The 19,003-nt window shown below is 44.8% G+C and overlaps 1 protein-coding gene across 2 annotated transcripts in view; it reads left to right on the top strand.

Annotated features, from left to right (window-relative positions):
- LOC110492786 (copine-5) overlaps window positions 1-19,003 on the top strand; it is a 212,613-nt gene that overhangs the window by 52,520 nt on the left and 141,090 nt on the right. For both annotated transcript variants that reach the window (XM_036947698.1, XM_036947697.1), the window contains exons 2-3: window positions 5,677-5,717; window positions 8,823-8,869. In XM_036947698.1, coding sequence (XP_036803593.1) covers window positions 5,677-5,717; window positions 8,823-8,869 — 88 coding nt within the window. The remainder of the gene's footprint in view (window positions 1-5,676; window positions 5,718-8,822; window positions 8,870-19,003) is intronic.

Genomic DNA, 19,003 nt, shown 5'->3' with positions numbered 1-19,003 from the left:
GGAACCCTCTTTGCCGGTCCCGGACTGGGGACCCTCTTTGCCGGCCCCGGACTGGGGACCCTCGCTGCGGAGCCCAAACTGGGGACCCTCGTTGCGGGCCCCGGACTGGCCCGTGGAGCAGGCACAGGACTCACCAGGCTGGGGAGACCAACTGGAGGCCTGGTCTTTGGAGGAGGCACAGGATGAACCAGGCTGTGGGGGAGAACTGGAGATCTGGTGCTTACCCCTGGCACCACTCTTCCAGGCTGAATGCCCACTTTAGCCCGGCACGGGCGGAGCGCTGGCATAGGACGCACTGAGCAGTCAAAGCGCAGACGAATACACAGTGCACAGAGCCGGCACAGGATACCCTGGGCCGAAACGGCGCACCGGAGACCAAGAGCGCTGAGCTGGCACAATCCGCCCTGGCTGGATGCCCACTCTAGCGTGGCACTTGCGGAGAGCTGGTTCCGAGCGCACCGGGCTGTGCATGCGCACCGGAAACACCGTGCGCTTTACCGCCTAACACGGTGCCTGCCCGGTCACTTGCTCCCCGCGGTAAGCACGGGGAGTTGGCTCAGGTCTATAACCTGACTCTGCCAATATCCCCGTGTGCCCTCCTAAAAAAATTTTGGGGGCTGCCTCTCGGGCTTCATTGCTAGCCGTGTCCCCTCATAACGCTAGGCCCCTTTTCTAGCTGCCTCCGCCTTCCTAGCTGCTTCCACCTGTTCCCATGGGAGGCGATCCCTTCCGGCCAGGATCTCCTCCCACGTCCAGGATCCTTTGCCATCCAGGATATCCTTCCAAGTCCATGAGTCCAGATCCTTTTGTGGTGGGTAGTTCTGTCACAGGCGTCTTCCTGGAAATGACTGGACCAAAGCTCAGCTTTGTGAGCGTACAGTTCTATTTTATTTATATAAATGTCGCCAACAAAACAAGAAACAAAGAAACGACCGTGAAGCTTAACTTGAGCAATAGTGCCACTAACAAAGATAACTACCCACAAATGCAAAAGGAAAAAAGGCTGCCTAAGTATGATTCCCAATCAGAGACAACGATAGACCTGCCTCTGATTGAGAACCACAACCGGCCAAACACAAAGAACTAGAAAACATAGAAATAAAGAAACTAGAATGCCCACCCTAGTCACACACTGGTCTAACCAAAATAGAGAATAAAAGCGCTCTCTATGGCCAGGGCGCGACAATAACATTAATTAACACAGTGACAGGTGGAAATGTCATACTTTAGCTCTGCTCTAAAGTTCCAAACATTCCATTTAGACAGACAGGGAAAAGGTGACGGACAAGCTGATTGGTTTAGCTTAATGGAAGACAGAACAGAGCAGAGCCAGGTGGATGCAACGAGGTGTGTGTGTGTGTGGGGGTTTGACACGGATGGCTTTGTTCTCTCTAATGATAATTACAATGACAACGTTCTAACTGTAGTCATGTCAGTTGCAGACACACTTCCCCTCACATCCCAGTAATGGATGACTTTGTAATAAACCCCCCGGATGTAGGGATGGGATGGGTTATACTGTGCTGCTAGTGAGTTATTTATTGACTGTAATATTCTATAACAGGACATCAAAGGCAGGTTTGATGCAGTAGTAAATATGGAAATTCTGATGAGACTGCTTTTCTTGTGTCCCAGATTTTTGTTTATTTATTTTTTATTTCACCTTTATTTAACCAGGTAGGCAAGTTGAGAACACGTTCTCATTTACAATTGCGACCTGGCCAAGATAAAGCAAAGCAGTTCGACACATACAACGACACAGAGTTACACATGGAGTAAAACAAACATACAGTCAATAATACAGTATAAACAAGTCTATATACGATGTGAGCAAATGAGGTGAGATAAGGGAGGTAAAGGCAAAAAAAGGCCATGGTGGCAAAGTAAATACAATATATTAAGTAAAACACTGGAATGGTAGATTTGCAATGGAAGAATGTGCAAAGTAGAAATACAAATAATGGGGTGCAAAGGAGCAAAATAAATAAATTAATTAAATGCAGTAGGGAAAGAGGTAGTTGTTTGGGCTAAATTATAGGTGGGCTATGTACAGGTGCAGTAATCTGTGAGCTGCTCTGACAGTTGGTGCTTAAAGCTAGTGAGGGAGATAAATGTTTCCAGTTTCAGAGATTTTTGTAGTTTGTTCCAGTCATTGGCAGCAGAGAACTGGAAGGAGAGGCGGCCAAAGAAAGAATTGGTTTTGGGGGTGACTAGAGAGATATACCTGCTGGAGCGTGTGCTACAGGTGGGAGATGCTATGGTGACCAGCGAGCTGAGATAAGGGGGGACTTTACCTAGCAGGGTCTTGTAGATGACATGGAGTCAGTGGGTTTGGCGATGAGTATGAAGCGAGGGTCAGCCAACGAGAGCGTACAGGTCGCAATGGTGGGTAGTATATGGGGCTTTGATGACAAAACGGATTGCACTGTGATAGACTGCATCCAATTTGTTGAGTAGGGTATTGGAGACTATTTTGTAAATGACATCGCCAAAGTCGAGGATTGGTAGGATGGTCAGTTTTACAAGGGTATGTTTGGCAGCATGAGTGAAGGATGCTTTGTTGCGAAATAGGAAGCCAATTCTAGATTTAACTTTGGATTGGAGATGTTTGATATGGGTCTGGAAGGAGAGTTTACAGTCTAACCAGACACCTAAGTATTTGTAGTTGTCCACGTATTCTAAGTCAGAGCCGTCCAGAGTAGTGATGTTGGACAGGCGGGCAGGTACAGGTAGCGATCGGTTGAAGAGCATGCATTTAGTTTTACTTGTATTTAAGAGCAATTGGAGGCCACGGAAGGAGAGTTGTATGGCATTGAAGCTTGCCTGGAGGGTTGTTAACACAGTGTCCAAAGAAGGGCCAGAAGTATACAGAATGGTGTCGTCTGCGTAGAGGTGGATCAGAGACTCACCAGCAGCAAGAGCGACCTCATTGATGTATACAGAGAAGAGAGTCGGTCCAAGAATTGAACCCTTTGGCACCCCTATAGCGACTGCCAGAGGCCCGGACAGCAGACCCTCCGATTTGACACACTGAACTCTATCAGAGAAGTAGTTGGTGAACCAGGCGAGGCAATCATTTGAGAAACCAAGGCTGTCGAGTCTGCCGATGAGGATGTGGTGATTGACAGAGTCGAAAGCCTTAGCCAGATCAATGAATACGGCTGCACAGTAATGTTTCTTATCGATGGCGGTTAAGATATCGTTTAGGACCTTGAGCGTGGCTGAGGTGCACCCATGACCAGCTCTGAAACCAGATTGCATGGCAGAGAAGGTATGGTGAGATTCGAAATGGTCGGTAATCTGTTTGTTGACTTGGCTTTCGAAGACCTTAGAAAGGCATGGTAGTATAGATATAGGTCTGTAGCAGTTTGGGTCAAGAGTGTCCCCCCCTTTGAAGAGGGAGATGACCACAGCTGCTTTCCAATCTTTGGGAATCTCTTACGACACGAAAGAGAGGTTGAACAGGCTAGTAATAGGGGTGGCAACAATTTCGGCAGATAATTTTAGAAAGAAAGGGTCCAGATTGTCTAGCCCGGCTGATTTGTAGGGGTCCAGATTTTGCAGCTCTTTCAGAACATCAGCTGAACGGATTTGGGAGAAGGAGAAATGGGGAAGGCTTGGGCGAGTTGCTGTGGGGGGTGCAGTGCTGTTGACCGGGGTAGGAGTAGCCAGGTGGAAAGCATGGCCAGCCGTAGAAAAATGCTTATTGAAATTCGCAATTATGGTGGATTTATCAGTGGTGACAGTGTTTCCTATCTTCAGTGCAGTGGGCAGCTGGGAGGAGGTGTTCTTATTCTCCATGGACTTTACAGTGTCCCAGAACTTTTTTGAGTTAGTGTTGCAGGAAGCAAATTTCTGCTTGAAAAAGCTAGCCTTGGCTTTTCTAACTGCCTGTGTATAATGGTTTCTAGCTTCCCTGAACAGCTGCATATCACGGGGGCAGTTCGATGCTAATGCAGAACGCCATAGGATGTTTTTGTGTTGGTTAAGGGCAGTCAGGTCTGGGGAGAACCAAGGGCTATATTTGTTCCTGGTTCTAAATTTCTTGAATGGGGCATGTTTATTTAAGATGGTTAGGAAGGCATTTAAAAAAAATAACCAGGCATCCTCGACTGACGGGATGAGATCAATATCCTTCCAGGATACCCCGGCCAGGTCGATTAGAAAGGCCTGCTCGCTGAAGTGTTTCAGGGAGCGTTTGACAGTGATGAGTGGAGGTCGTTTGACCGCTGATCCATTATGGATGCAGGCAATGAGGCAGTGATCGCTGAGATCTTGGTTGAAGACAGCAGAGGTGTATTTAGAGGGCAAGTTGGTTAGGATGATATCTATGAGGGTGCCCGTGTTTAAGGCTTTGGGGAGGTACCTGGTAGGTTCATTGATAATTTGTGTGAGATTGAGGGCATCAAGTTTAGATTGTAGGATGGCTGGGGTGTTAAGTATGTTCCAGTTTAGGTCGCATAGCAGCACGAACTCTGAAGATAGATGGGGGCAGAGGGTGGTCTATAGCAGGCAGCAACGGTGGCGACCTACAGTACTGTATCACCTATCTAGTGCACTACAAAATGGGTCCTGATCAAAAGTAATGAGCTAAATAGGGAATAGGGTGTAATTTGGGATTCACTAGTCTCCACAGTTGGAGAAGTGCAACATGGATTTAGAAGAGAGAGAAAAAAAAATGCAAATGAATTCGAAAACTGGGGACATCACTTCCTGTCCGTGTCCTCTCCAGCAGGATGGAAGATGTTCAGAGAGGGAGGGCTAAGAATTCCAAATGGTATACCGTATGTGTGTGTATGTATGGTTTTAGTTGGATAGTAATGACTGTGGTTCTTCCGGTGTGACTCCTATTGTGGCTGTGTGCTGTGGTATGCTACGGTTGCTCACCCTGCCGTCACCCCCCCCCCCGGTTTCCCGGGGCCTGCACTCCAGATTTACCGGGTCACAAAGGGTGGCGGCACAACACTCTGCAGTGCTAGCTGCCAGCCCCATTATCACAGAGGTAAACAAACTAGGACCAGGCACACAATCTTCCTTAGAACCACAACCTACTGCAATCTTCATCACACTTTGCTCTCTGATTTCTCAGAACTGGCTGGTTTTTTTCCCCTTAAGTGGTGCACAAGGTTTTCAATGGACGCTTCTGCCTCCATGCAGTGTCCTCGGTGTTCTGGGAGCTAGCTGGAGATTTACTGTGTGTTACTTTACAGGACTGTACTTTGGCAGTGAAAACACAAGGCCATCGGGATATGTTGGTTTGTTGGATGGTGGTGCACCATCTGACTGTAAATAACATTATAAATAATGTTACAAATTGGAGGATTTATATGGAGACATTTTGATGAAGCAGTGTAATGCAATGTGTTTTAAAGAGAGGGACGTTGTAATCTAGGCTATACACTAAACACATTAAAAAGTCGTATGTGGTTGAGTTGAGTGGGATTGTTGGCATATTATTTCCATACATACACAGCCAATACAGTACACAGTCCAAACATGTATTGTATCTTCTATATCTTGGTGGCTATGAGCTCTCTTTTTACCTCCTTATGTACTCTTGTGACCTCCTTATGAACTCTAATGACCTCCTTATGAACTCTTATGACCTTCTTATGAACTCTTATGACCTCACTCCCCTTCAAGAATATTAAATCAGATGAATCTCTTCTATTTCAGGGATCTATTAGACAGAGACACATTCTCCAAATCTGATCCATGTAAGTACTTTACAGTTATCATCTTACATTTATCACAATCACAAAAAAAAATATTTATATTATATGGCTAGTAGGTGTAAAGAATAAAGATCATTCTGTCGTCAAAAGAAATGTGAAAGAATGCAAAATATGATCAAAAAATTCCTCCACTTAGAAAACCTCAATTTCTTTGTCTTTTTTTTCCCCCCTGCACTTTCATCGGCTGTATCTATCTTCGGCTTAGCTGGGATTTAGTTGACTCCGTTATTTCAAAGTGTTCCCTCAATAACTGCATCTCATTTGCACAGTAATGGGACAGGTCTTCCTCACAGCTAGAGTTACAGAAAGAGACAGTACCTTAAAGGGATAGTTTGTGATTTTGGCAATGACGCAGATACATGAATATGGTATCCACGAGTTCATATGACTCTGGGGAAGTAAATAAAGTACTTCCCGAACCATCCCTTTTAATATAATGCAGCTACAGTGCAGGTTTAAACACAACCCTGACTGAATACAAATGGGCGTCTTTGAGATTTAGCTGCCTCAGCGTAGAGGAGAGGAGTGGAGAGGAAGAGAGGAGACCTATGATCATAGTCTCCAGGGGGTCTTTCTGTATTGAGGTCTTGGACGTGTCCCTGGTCGAAAGTATTACACTTTAAAAGGGGATATAGTGCCATTTGGGACGCACACAATGTTATTTCTATGGTCCTACTCTAGAAATGGATGAAGAATGGAGGAGACTTTAACATACTGTATATAATAGTGTCAGAGTTCAATCATTTTGTGTGTCTCCTTCCTTCTAATAGACCAGGGTATAATACTTCACTCTCTATCCCCCAGCCTCCTTCCTTCTAATAGACCAGGGTATAAAACTTCACTCTCTATCCCCCAGTCTCCTTCCTTCTAATAGACCAGGGTATAATACTTCACTCTCTATCCCCCAGTCTCCTTCCTTCTAATAGATCAGGGTATAATACTTCACTCTCTCTCCCCCAGTCTTCTTCCTTCTAATAGACCAGGGTATAATACTTCACTCTCTATCCCCCAGTCTCCTTCCTTCTAATAGACCAGGGTATAATACTTCACTCTCTATCCCCCAGTCTCCTTCCTTCTAATAGACCAGGGTATAATTCTTCACTCTCTATCCCCCAGTCTCCTTCCTTCTAATAGACCAGGGTATAATACTTCACTCTCTATCCCCCAGTCTCCTTCCTTCTAATAGACCAGGGTATAATACTTCACTCTCTATCCCAGAGTCTCCTTCCTTCTAATAGACCAGGGAATAATACTTCACTCTCTATCCCCGAGTCTCCTTCCTTCTAATAGACCAGGGTATAATACTTCACTCTCTATCCCCCAGTCTCCTTCCTTCTAATAGACCAGGGTATAATACTTCACTCTCTATCCCCCAGTCTCCTTCCTTCTAATAGACCAGGGTATAATACTTCACTCTCTATCCCCCAGTCTCCTTCCTTCTAATAGACCAGGGTATAATACTTCACTCTCTATCCCCCAGTCTCCTTCCTTCTAATAGACCAGGGTATAATACTTCACTCTCTATCCCCGAGTCTCCTTCCTTCTAATAGACCAGGGAATAATACTTCACTCTCTATCCCCCAGTCTCCTTCCTTCTAATAGACCAGGGTATAATACTTCACTCTCTCTCCCCCAGTCTCCTTCCTTCTAATAGACCAGGGAATAATACTTCACTCTCTATCCCCCAGTCTCCTTCCTTCTAATAGACCAGGGTATAATACTTCACTCTCTATCCCCCAGTCTCCTTCCTTCTAATAGACCAGGGTATAATACTTCACCAGGGTATAATACTTCACTCTCTATTCCCCAGTCTCCTTCCTTCTAATAGACCAGGGTATAATACTTCACTCTCTATCCCCCTGTCTCCTTCCTTCTAATAGACCATGGTATAATACTTCACCAGGGTATAATACTTCACTCTCTATCCCCCAGTCTCCTTCCTTCTAATTGACCATGGTATAAAACTTCACTCTCTATCCCCCAGTCTCCTTCCTTCTAGTAGACCATGGTATAATACTTCACTCTCTATCCACCAGTCTCCTTCCTTCTAATAGACCATGGTATAATACTTCACCAGGGTATAATACTTCACTCTCTATCCCCCAGTCTCCTTCCTTCTAATAGACCATGGTATAATACTTCACCAGGGTATAATACTTCACTCTCTATCCCCCAGTCTCCTTCCTTCTAATAGACCATGGTATAATACTTCACCAGGGTATAATACTTCACTCTCTATCCCCCAGTCTCTTTCTTTCTAATAGACCAGGGTATAATACTTCACTCTCTATCCCCCAGTCTCTTTCCTTCTAATAGACCAGGGTATAATACTTCACTCTCTATCCCCCAGTCTCCTTCCTTCTAATAGACCATGGTATAAAACTTCACTCTCTATCCCCCAGTCTCCTTCCTTCTAGTAGACCATGGTATAATACTTCACTCTCTATCCACCCAGTGCCCTTTACATTCTCCCAAAGATGAGAAGGACCCGGGGTTATATCTGACAGGTCACATGCCCTGTCCCAGCTTCTTCTTCAATCCACTGTTTACACGAGGAAAGCAAAGAGGGATATTAAGGGGACTCCTACTGTTTAGAAATCATATTTTAAATTATGCATTCACCGTTGCTCTGTTGGGGACTTTGTTAATCGTTAGTGTATCTCTCACTTGCAGAGATTAATACCTAGATCTGATAATGTGATACTGGGAAAACAGCGGAAAGGGTGGTGTCTTATGAATATTTGTAATGATGAATGTGATGATAGAAAGAGCATTTGTTTTATGAAATGAAGAAATGTCACGGTTTTTCAAAGCGATTGGTAATCTGTTTGTCTCTTCCCCTTTATCTTGTTGTTTTCATTTTCTCTCTCCCTCCTTTCTCTTTCTTTCCCTCTCCCTTTCTCTCCCTCTCCGTCCTTTCTCTCCCTCTCCCTCTCCGTTTTTTCTCTTTCTCTCCCCCCTCTCTCTTTCTCTCCCTCTCCGTCCTTTCTCTTTCTCTCGCCCCCCTCTCTCTTTTTCTCCCCCCCCTCTCCCTCTCTCTCTCTCTGTCACCCCCCCCCCCCCCTCTCCCTCTACCTCTCTTTCCAGTGGTGGTGTTGTACACTCAGGGGGTGGAGACCAAACAGTGGCGAGAGGTAAGAAGCAGAACAACTCTCTCTCTCTCTCTCTCTCTGTCTCTATCTCTGTCTCGCTTTCACTCTCTCTCTCTCTCTCTCGCTTTCCACAACAATCTAGCAACAATCAAACTACTCTCAAATGCTCTCCAATACAATTGTGAGTCTCTTGACTCTTAAAGTTGTCAGCATGGAGAATGACTGTCTGACCAGCATCAGTAGCTCAATCAAGCGGCCTCTCCTTTCCTCTCCATAACATTTTAGAATCTAGCTTGTGGAACACTCTTATTCTAATTGTTCTGGAATACTCAGACTCAGCAGAACTCTGTTCTGGTCCAGCCCTGTCTGTCTCCAGGTAAATGCTGCTCGTGACAATCATTCTAGTCTCTATTGATTGTCTTGTGAATATTCATTGCTTGGCTTAGGACATATTTTTGCCCCTGAGCAATTGGCCATTATGGCGATTGCTACACGTATCGATAAAGATTAGCGTCAGTGTCAGAATCTCTCCGGTTCTGCCAGTAACCTGGCCTTACCCTTGACCCAGGGCAGAGTGTCTTAATTGGGGCCGAATTTCAGCAGGAGGTGCAGTGAGTTCAGAGACATGTCTTTATAGACTGCTCTGTACTGCTGTATACTTGGATGGCAGATGTGAGCCACGTTCAGTTGCAACACGTTCTTGAGCGTTGTAGACAGAAATTCCATAGAGCCGACGTGATTCCTTATTCTACATTTGGAAGAGGAATGCTTGTTCTACATAGCATATTTCTATCTGAACCTTCCAAAACGTTGCGTCCTGCTGAATGTGGTCCAAGGTTCAAACAATATGACTTAAAAAAAGAAGCAAATATTTTGCAGTGCTTGATTGAGTGTCACGGCTTTCTTCCCGGGAAGGAGAGGCGGACCAAAACGCAGCGTGGTTATAGTTCATGGTTCTTTAATAAGAGACACTTAACATGAACTAACTACAAAACAAATAACCGTGAAAACCGAAACAGTCCTAACTGGTGCAGAAAACACAAAGACAGGAAACAACCACCCACAAAATACCCAAAGAATATGGCTGCCTAAATATGGTTCCCAATCAGAGACAACGATAAACACCTGCCTCTGATTGAGAACCAATCCAGGCAACCATAGACTTACCTAGACAACCACACTGAACACAACCCCATAAATCTAAAAAAACCCATAGACAAGTCAAAACACATAAATCACCCATGTCACACCCTGGCCTAACCAAAATAATAAAGAAAACAAAGATAACTAAGGCCAGGGCGTGACATTGAGCTTGCCTGCTTGGCGCAATGGAACCAATTAAATGATGTGCATTTGACACTTGGAATCCAAAAATGTACACCACTGCTCTATAGCACTTATAAAAGCCCAAAATCTTGCTTTTGAGTCAAGAATCTCCTTCCCTCACTGTGTATGTCTGTGAAGCTTCATCTCTCTCTGTTTCTCTCTTTGTTGTTATCAGGTAACCTGCCACCCGCTAACAGCTAACAAGCTCAGGGTGCAGCAGACACTAAACCTATCTTTTTGAAGAGATATCGGGCCTGTTATTTGGCTCAGGGCATACTGGCTTTGTGAGGCAGAGAGTCAAGCTGTGTAGAGATGATAGAGCTAAGCGTTGGTGTTGGCCCCTCTCTCATCAAATATGTTTTTTGTCCTCCTCGTGTTGAGATAGTAGATACGATCGGAGCTCTCCTCTCCTCACTGTCTCCCCGCATGTAATCACATTACTCCGCCTTCTGTGGGAGGAGGAACGGTCCTTTCTGTCAGCCTTCTGTGGGAGGAGGAACGGTCCTTTCTGTCAGCCTTCTGTGGGAGGAGGAACGGTCCTTTCTGTCAGCCTTCTGTGGGAGGAGGAACGGATGTTTCTGTCAGCCTACTGTGGGAGGAGGAACGGACCTTTCTGTCAGCCTTCTGTGGGAGGAGGAACGGTCCTGTCTGTCAGCCTTCTGTGGGAGGAGGAACGGTCCTGTCTGTCAACCTTCTGTGGGAGGAGGAACGGACCTTTCTGTCAGCCTTCTGTGGGAGGAGGAGAGGACGTTTCTGTCAGCCTTCTGTGGGAGGAGTAACGGTCCTTTCTGTCAGCCTTCATCTCACATTCCTCATTCTGTAGGATGAACTCTCCTAGCTGTCTATCGGCTGTCACGTTGCCTCTCCATAGCCTGTCACGTTGCCTCTCCATAGCCTGTCCCATTGCCTCTCCATAGCCTGTCATGTTGCCTCTCCATAGCCTGTCCCATTGCCTCTCAATAGCCTGTCCCGTTGCCTCTCCATAGCCTGTCCCATTGCCTCTCCATAGCCTGTCACGTTGCCTCTCCATAGCCTGTCCCGTTGCATCTCCATAGCCTGTCCCGTTGCCTCTCCATAGCCTGTCCCGTTGCCTCTCCATAGCCTGTCCCGTTGCCTCTCCATAGCCTGTCCCGTTGCCTCTCCATAGCCTGTCCCGTTGCCTCTCCATAGCCTGTCCCGTTGCCTCTCCATAGACTGTCCCATTGCCTCTCCATAGCCTGTCCCGTTGCCTCTCCATAGACTGTCCCATTGCCTCTCCACAGCCTGTCCCGTTGCCTCTCCATAGCCTGTCCCGTTGCCTCTCCATAGCCTGTCTTATTGCCTCTCAATAGCCTGTCCCGTTGCCTCTCCATAGCCTGTCCCGTTGCCTCTCCATAGCCTGTCCCATTGCCTCTCCATAGCCTGTCCCGTTGCCTCTCCATAGCCTGTACCGTTGCCTCTCCATAGCCTGTCCCGTTGCCTCTCAATAGCCTGTCCCGTTGCCTCTCCATAGCCTGTCCCGTTGCCTCTCCATAGCCTGTCCCATTGCCTCTCCATAGCCTGTCCCATTGCCTCTCCATAGCCTGTCCCACACCTCCCACTATTGTAGTTACACTATAACCTAGGAGGAACTGTACTGTACTTCTGTTCTACTGCTCCATCTAGTACTTCTGTTCTACTGCTCCATCTAGTACCTACATACCACTGCTCCATCTAGTACTTCTGTTCTACTGCGCCATCTAGTACTTCTGTTCTACTGCTCCATCTAGTACCTACATACCACTGTTCCATCTAGTACTTCTGTTCTACTGCTCCATCTAGTACTTCTGTTCTACTGCTCCATCTAGTACCTACATACTACTGCTCCATCTATTACCTACATACTACTGCTCCATCTAGTATCTCCATACTACTGCTCCATCTAGTACCTACATACTACTGCTCCATCTAGTAACTCCATACTACTGCTCCATCTATTACCTCCATACTACTGCTCCATCTATTACCTCCATACTACTGCTCCATCTAGTACCTCCATACTACTGCTCCATCTAGTACCTTCATACTACTGCTCCATCTATTACCTCCATACTACTGCTCCATCTAGTACCTCCATACTACTGCTCCATCTGGTACCTCCATACTACTGCTCCATCTAGTACCTTCATACTACTGCTCCATCTATTACCTCCATACTACTGCTCCATCTAGTATCTCCATACTACTGCTCCATCTAGTATCTCCATACTACTGCTCCATCTATTATGTTCTACTGCTCCGTCTAGTTCTTCTGTGCTACTCCTCCATCTAGTACCTACATTATACTGCTCCATCTATTACCTCCATATTGCTGCTCAGTCTAGTACCTTCATTGTACTGCTCCATCTAGTTCCTCCATACTGCTGCTCCATCTAGTACCTCCATTATACTGCTCCATCTAGTACCTCCATACTACTGCTCCATCTAGTACCTCCATCTAGTTCCTCCATACTACTGGTCCATCTAGTACCTCCATACTACTGCTCCATCTAGTACCTCCATCTAGTTCCTCCATACTACTGGTCCATCTAGTACCTCCATTATACTGCTCCATCTAGTACCTCCATACTACTGCTCCATCTAGTACCTCCATTATACTGCTCCATCTAGTACCTCCATACTACTGCTCCATCTAGTACCTCCATACTACTGCTCCATCTAGTACCTCCATCTAGTTCCTCCATACTACTGGTCCATCTAGTACCTCCATACTACTGCTCCATCTAGTACCTCCATCTAGTTCCTCCATACTACTGGTCCATCTAGTACCTCCATTATACTGCTCCATCTAGTACCTCCATACTACTGCTCCATCTAGTACCTCCATACTACTGGTCCATCTAGTACCTCCATCTAGTACCTCTGTACTACTGCTCCATCTAGTTCCTCCATACTACTGGTCCATCTTGTACCTCCATAGTAATTACCTTGAAGGATGAGGAATGCAATATGTAGACACTATTGTTGTTCGTTCTCTGAATTAAGGAAAGTGCTACCTACAGTACACTAAGCTAGTTTTGATTGCAGTAAGTTGTCTTTCGGGGTTCATGCCAGACAGTGCCTCTATGTCTCATCTCTTGGTCTCCAGTTTGTTGTCCAGTAGGTTGGGCTATGTTTGTCAATCACCTACATTTGTACCGAGATTAGATTACCTTCCAGACCCCAAGATGGATGTGCAGAATACTTGCGTTAATAAATAATATATGAGACAATTGTAATGTATAATTACCCCATTAGCTATTCCATATCATCTAGTGAGCTGACAGTTATAATGCATGTTGGTGTAATGTTTTAATAAGTATTATTAACTGGGTTGGTTTGAGCGAATGGCTGTATACAGAACAGCCCTTCGTTGTGGTATATTGGCTATAAACCACATCACCTCGTAAGCCTTAGTGCTTAATTATAAACTGGGTGGTTTGAGATAATGGCTGTATACAGAACAGCCCTTCGTTGTGGTATATTGGCTACATACCACATCACCTCGTAAGCCTTAGTGCTTAATTATAAACTGGGTGGTTTGAGATAATGGCTGTATACAGAACAGCCCTTCGTTGTGGTATATTGGCTACATACCACATCACCTCGTAAGCCTTAGTGCTTAATTATAAACTGGGTGGTTTGAGATAATGGCTGTATACAGAACAGCCCTTCGTTGTGGTATATTGGCTACATACCACATCACCTCGTAAGCCTTAGTGCTTAATTATAAACTGGGTGGTTTGAGATAATGGCTGTATACAGAACAGCCCTTAGCCGTGTTTTATTGACTGTATACCAAACTGCCTCAGGCCTTATTGCTTAACTATAATGCATGTTGATGTAGCAGTTTAATAAGTATTATATTGCTTATGCAGTATTCCTGGTACACACTCCCTGTGGTTCCCCGTGGTTCAGACACACATTACGTTACCCCTCCTAGAACCAGGCTTTACACCACATTACCTTACCCCTCCTAGAACCAGGCTTTACATCACATTACGTTACCCCTCCTAGAACCAGGCTTTATACCACATTACCTTACCCCTCCTAGAACCAGGCTTTACATCACATTACCTTACCCCTCCTAGAACCAGGCTTTACACCACATTACCTTACCTCTCCTAGAACCAGGCTTTACACCACATTACCTTACCCCTCCTAGAACCAGGCTTTACACCACATTACGTTACCCCTCCTAGAACCAGGCTTTACACCACATTACCTCTCCTAGAACCAGGCTTTACACCACATTACCTTACCCCTCCTAGAACCAGGGTTTACACCACATTACCTCTCCTAGAACCAGGCTTTACATCACATTACGTTACCCCTCCTAGAACCAGGCTTTACATCACATTACCTTACCCCTCCTAGAACCAGGCTTTACACCACATTACCTTACCCCTCCTAGAACCAGGCTTTACATCACATTACGTTACCTCTCCTAGAACCAGGCTTTACACCACATTACCTTACCCCTCCTAGAACCAGGCTTTACATCACATTACCTTACCCCTCCTAGAACCAGGCTTTACACCACATTACCTTACCTCTCCTAGAACCAGGCTTTACACCACATTACCTTACCCCTCCTAGAACCAGGCTTTACACCACATTACGTTACCCCTCCTAGAACCAGGCTTTACACCACATTACCTCTCCTAGAACCAGGCTTTACACCACATTACCTTACCCCTCCTAGAACCAGGGTTTACACCACATTACCTCTCCTAGAACCAGGCTTTACATCACATTACGTTACCCCTCCTAGAACCAGGCTTTACATCACATTAAGTTACCCCTCCTAGAACCAGGCTTTACACCACATTACCTTACCCCTCCTAGAACCAGGCTTTACATCACATTACCTTACCCCTCCCAGAACCAGACTTTACATCATTACGTTACCCCTCCTAGAACCAGGCTTTACATCACATTACCTTACCCCTCCTAGAACCAGGCTTTACACCACATTACCTCTCCTAGAACCAGGCTTTACACCACATTACCTTACCCCTCCTAGAACCAGGCTTTACACCACATTACGTTACCCCTCCTAGAACCAGGCTTTACATCACATTACCTTACCCCTCCTAGAACCAGGCTTTACATCACATTACGTTACCCCTCCTAGAACCAGGCTTTACATCACATTACGTTACCCCTCCTAGAACCAGGCTTTATACCACATTACCTTACCCCTCCTAGAACCAGGCTTTACATCACATTACCTTACCCCTCGTAGAACCAGGCTTTACATCATTACGTTACCCCTCCTAGAACCAGGCTTTACACCACATTACCTTACCTCTCCTAGAACCAGGCTTTACACCACATTACCCCTCCTAGAACCAGGCTTTACACCACATTACTCCTCCTAGAACCAGGCTTTACACCACATTACCTTACCCCTCCTAGAACCAGGCTTTACACCACATTACCCCTCCTAGAACCAGGCTTTACACCACATTACTCTAATATTATTCCAAGTCGGATTCTTTCTCCCACATCTCCAAATCTCACCCCACAATGTATTGTTGTTAAAGTTAGAGAGAAGGAAGTGGAGGCTGTACACAGCAAGAGCCCTGTATCTGACATCTCATCCCACAATGTATTGTTGTTAAAGTTAGAGAGAAGGAAGTGGAGGCTGTACACAGCAAGAGCCCTGTATCTGACATCTCATCCCACAATGTATTCTAGTTAGAGAGAAGGATGTGGAGGCTGTACACAGCAAGAGCCCTGTATCTGACATCTCATTCCACAATGTATTCTAGTTAGAGAAGGCCTCATAGGGAAGCTAAATAAGACATCTTTGCCCTAGAATGTATTATTGTTCAAGTTAGAGTAGAGTCTTCTCACAGCTGCTATAGCCTACAGCAACCTGAACTCAGGGGTCAACGTAACATAGTAATAGTCAATTTGTCTCCCTCCATTTAGTATGATATGTAGCGTTTTGGTATGCTATGTATTCATTTATGGACACATTCATATGATATCTTAAGAATGACAAAATGTTACGAATATGCAATATGTTTGATATGTTACGAATTCAACTTTGGTGTGGCTGACATTAGCTAGGCTAGGGGTAGGGTTAGAGGTTCAGGTTAAGTTTAAGTCTAGTGTTAGTGGCTAAAGTTAAGTAGTTGTGTCACGGCTGTTGAAGGAGGAGGACCAAGGTGCAGCGTGGTGTGCGTACATATTCTTTAATTTATACGACGCAGACAAAGACAATAAACACTAAAAAACCAAACCTTGAAGCTAAAGACTATATGCCCTAAACTTCCCACAAGGAAAGGAGGGGAAAAAGGGCTACCTAAGTATGATTCCCAATCAGAGACAACGATAGACAGCTGTCCCTGATTGAGAACCATACCCGGCCAAAACGTGGAAACACCAAATCATAGAAAACGAAACATAGAATGCCCACCCCAAATCACACCCTGACCAAACCAAATATAGACATTAAAAGGCTCTCTACGGTCAGGGCGTGACAAGTTGCTAAAGTTATCTTTGATGAGATTCAAACGCACAACCTTTGGGTTTCTAGACGTTTGCGTCATAGACACACTCATCCTCCTTGACCGACTTGTCTTGCTTAGTTCTTGGCTTAAGTAACATTCTGTCTTGTGTAACCAAACCAAAACGTAACATATCATATTAACTGGAGAGTCATACATTTACATATACTATGATATGCCTAGTCTTTAAGTCCAGGTTGCCTGCAGACCACAATGTTCCAATGTATACTGAACAAAAAAATATAAACGCAACAGGCAACAATTTCAATGATTTTACTGAGTTATAGTTCACATAAGGAAATCAGTCTACTGAAATCAATAAATTAGGCCCTAATCTTTTGATTTCAGGTGACTGGGCAGGGGCGCAGCCATGGGTGGGCCTGGGAGGGCATAAGCCCACCCACTTGGGAGACTGGCCCACCCACTGCGGAGCAAGGCCCAGCCTATCAGAATGAGTTTTTCACCACAAAAGGAGCTTATTACAAACAGCAATACTCCTCAGTTTCATCAGCTCTCCGGGTGGCTGGTTTCAGGCAATCCCGTAGGTGAAGAAACCGGATGTTGAAGTCCTGGGCTGGCATGGTTACTCATGGTCTGCAGTTGTGAGGCCGGTTGGACCTACTGACAAATTCTCTAAAATGACGTTGGAGGCGGCTTATGGTAGAGAAATTAACATAAAATTATCTGGCAACAGCTCTTGTGGAAAGACCTGCAGTCAGCATGCCAATTGCACGCTCCCTGAAAACTTGAGGCATATGCGGCATTGTGTTGTGTCCCCAGCACAAGGTGCACCTGTGTAATGATCGTGCTGTTTAATCAGCTTCTTGATATGCCACACCTATCAGATGGATGGATTATCGTGGCAAAGGAGAAATGTTCACTAACAAGGATGGAAACAAATTTGTGCACAAAATTTGAGAGAAATACACTTTTGGTGCATATGGAAGATTTTGGTGATCTTTTATTTCAGGTCATTATTTCTATTTAACTAGGGAAATCAGTTAAGAACACATTCTTATTTACAATGACAGCCTAAGAACAGAGTGTTAATTTTCTGGTTCAGAACAACAGATTTTTGTTCAGTCATCTCGGGTACCTAGCAACCTTTTGTTTACTGGCCCAATGATCTAACCACTGGGAACATGGGAACATGGGACCAGTAGTAGGGCTGGGCAATATGGCAAATAAATTATTACGATATCTATATATTTTTTTCATTCGATAACAATAAATATCACGATATTAATCAAATAATGTTTAAAAGGTGCATATCTGCTTCAGACTCAAGAATGCCTAATGCCTGAACAAAAAGCAAGCCTAGTTGTTAGTGAGTTTGTCCAACAACTAAAGGTTGCTAGGTCAAATCCCTGTGCTGACAAGGTAAAGAACTGTTGTTCTTCCACTGAACAAGGCAGTTAACCCACTGTTCCCTGATAGGCTGTCATTGTAAATAAGAAGTTGTCCTTAACTGACATTCCTAGATAAATAAAGGTTCCCATTCTTTTAAATTATGTGAGCTACAAATAAAATGATATTTAAGGAAAATTGTTCCATGTTTACGGCCAGGGAGCATGTACCTGGGGTCAATTACATTTATAAGCCTCTTGAAACCTTCCTTTTCGACTGTGCTAATTGGTAGCATGTCCTTAGCAATGCAATGCGTAATAGCATTTGTGATGTCTTTGTCTTTTTGATGCACCATCCCTAGATTGGCTGGTGCTTGATGGGCGTTTTATCAATACCGTGGCGCAAACTCAAATTTCCTGCATGTTCCAAAGAGTGATTTTGTCGTATTACCAGACTTCGTAGCCACCTGTCTACGGCACAATTTGGACCGAACATTGCTCTGCTCTTTGTCAGACTTCAAAAAGCCAAACCACTTCCAAATTACTGAAACAGATGAACCCTTTTTATCAATCATTTATTTGTTGGAAGCTGCTCCTTCTCCATGGCTATCACTGCCACTGTTTTCGCCTACATCACTCATTTAGTGGTTAATAATGGCTCCTCCATCACTCGAGGTGCTAAGTGGTTTTTAGTGGGCGTGTACCTCTCCATGTGCATATTGTTACTTCTCTGCACGTTCCTGCTGCGTCAGAGGTGAAATAGACTGCTGTAACTAATTATTATTCTATATCGACATTATCAAAAATGAATCTAAATGTTTTTATATCGTTATTGAGGGAAGTAATTACCTCGATAATTATTGATATAGATTTATCGCCCAGCCCTAACCAATACTTTACATGTTGCATTTATATTTTTGTTCAGTATTTTTTAGTTAGAGAGAAGGCATTGGAGGCTGAATTCGACATCTCCACCAACAATGCTT

This window comes from Oncorhynchus mykiss, chromosome 16, assembly GCF_013265735.2.
Source record: "Oncorhynchus mykiss isolate Arlee chromosome 16, USDA_OmykA_1.1, whole genome shotgun sequence".
NCBI classification, from domain to species: Eukaryota; Metazoa; Chordata; class Actinopteri; order Salmoniformes; family Salmonidae; genus Oncorhynchus; species Oncorhynchus mykiss.
The sequence above is the reverse complement of the archived record's forward strand: the minus strand, read 5'-3'. Positions and strand labels throughout refer to the sequence as shown.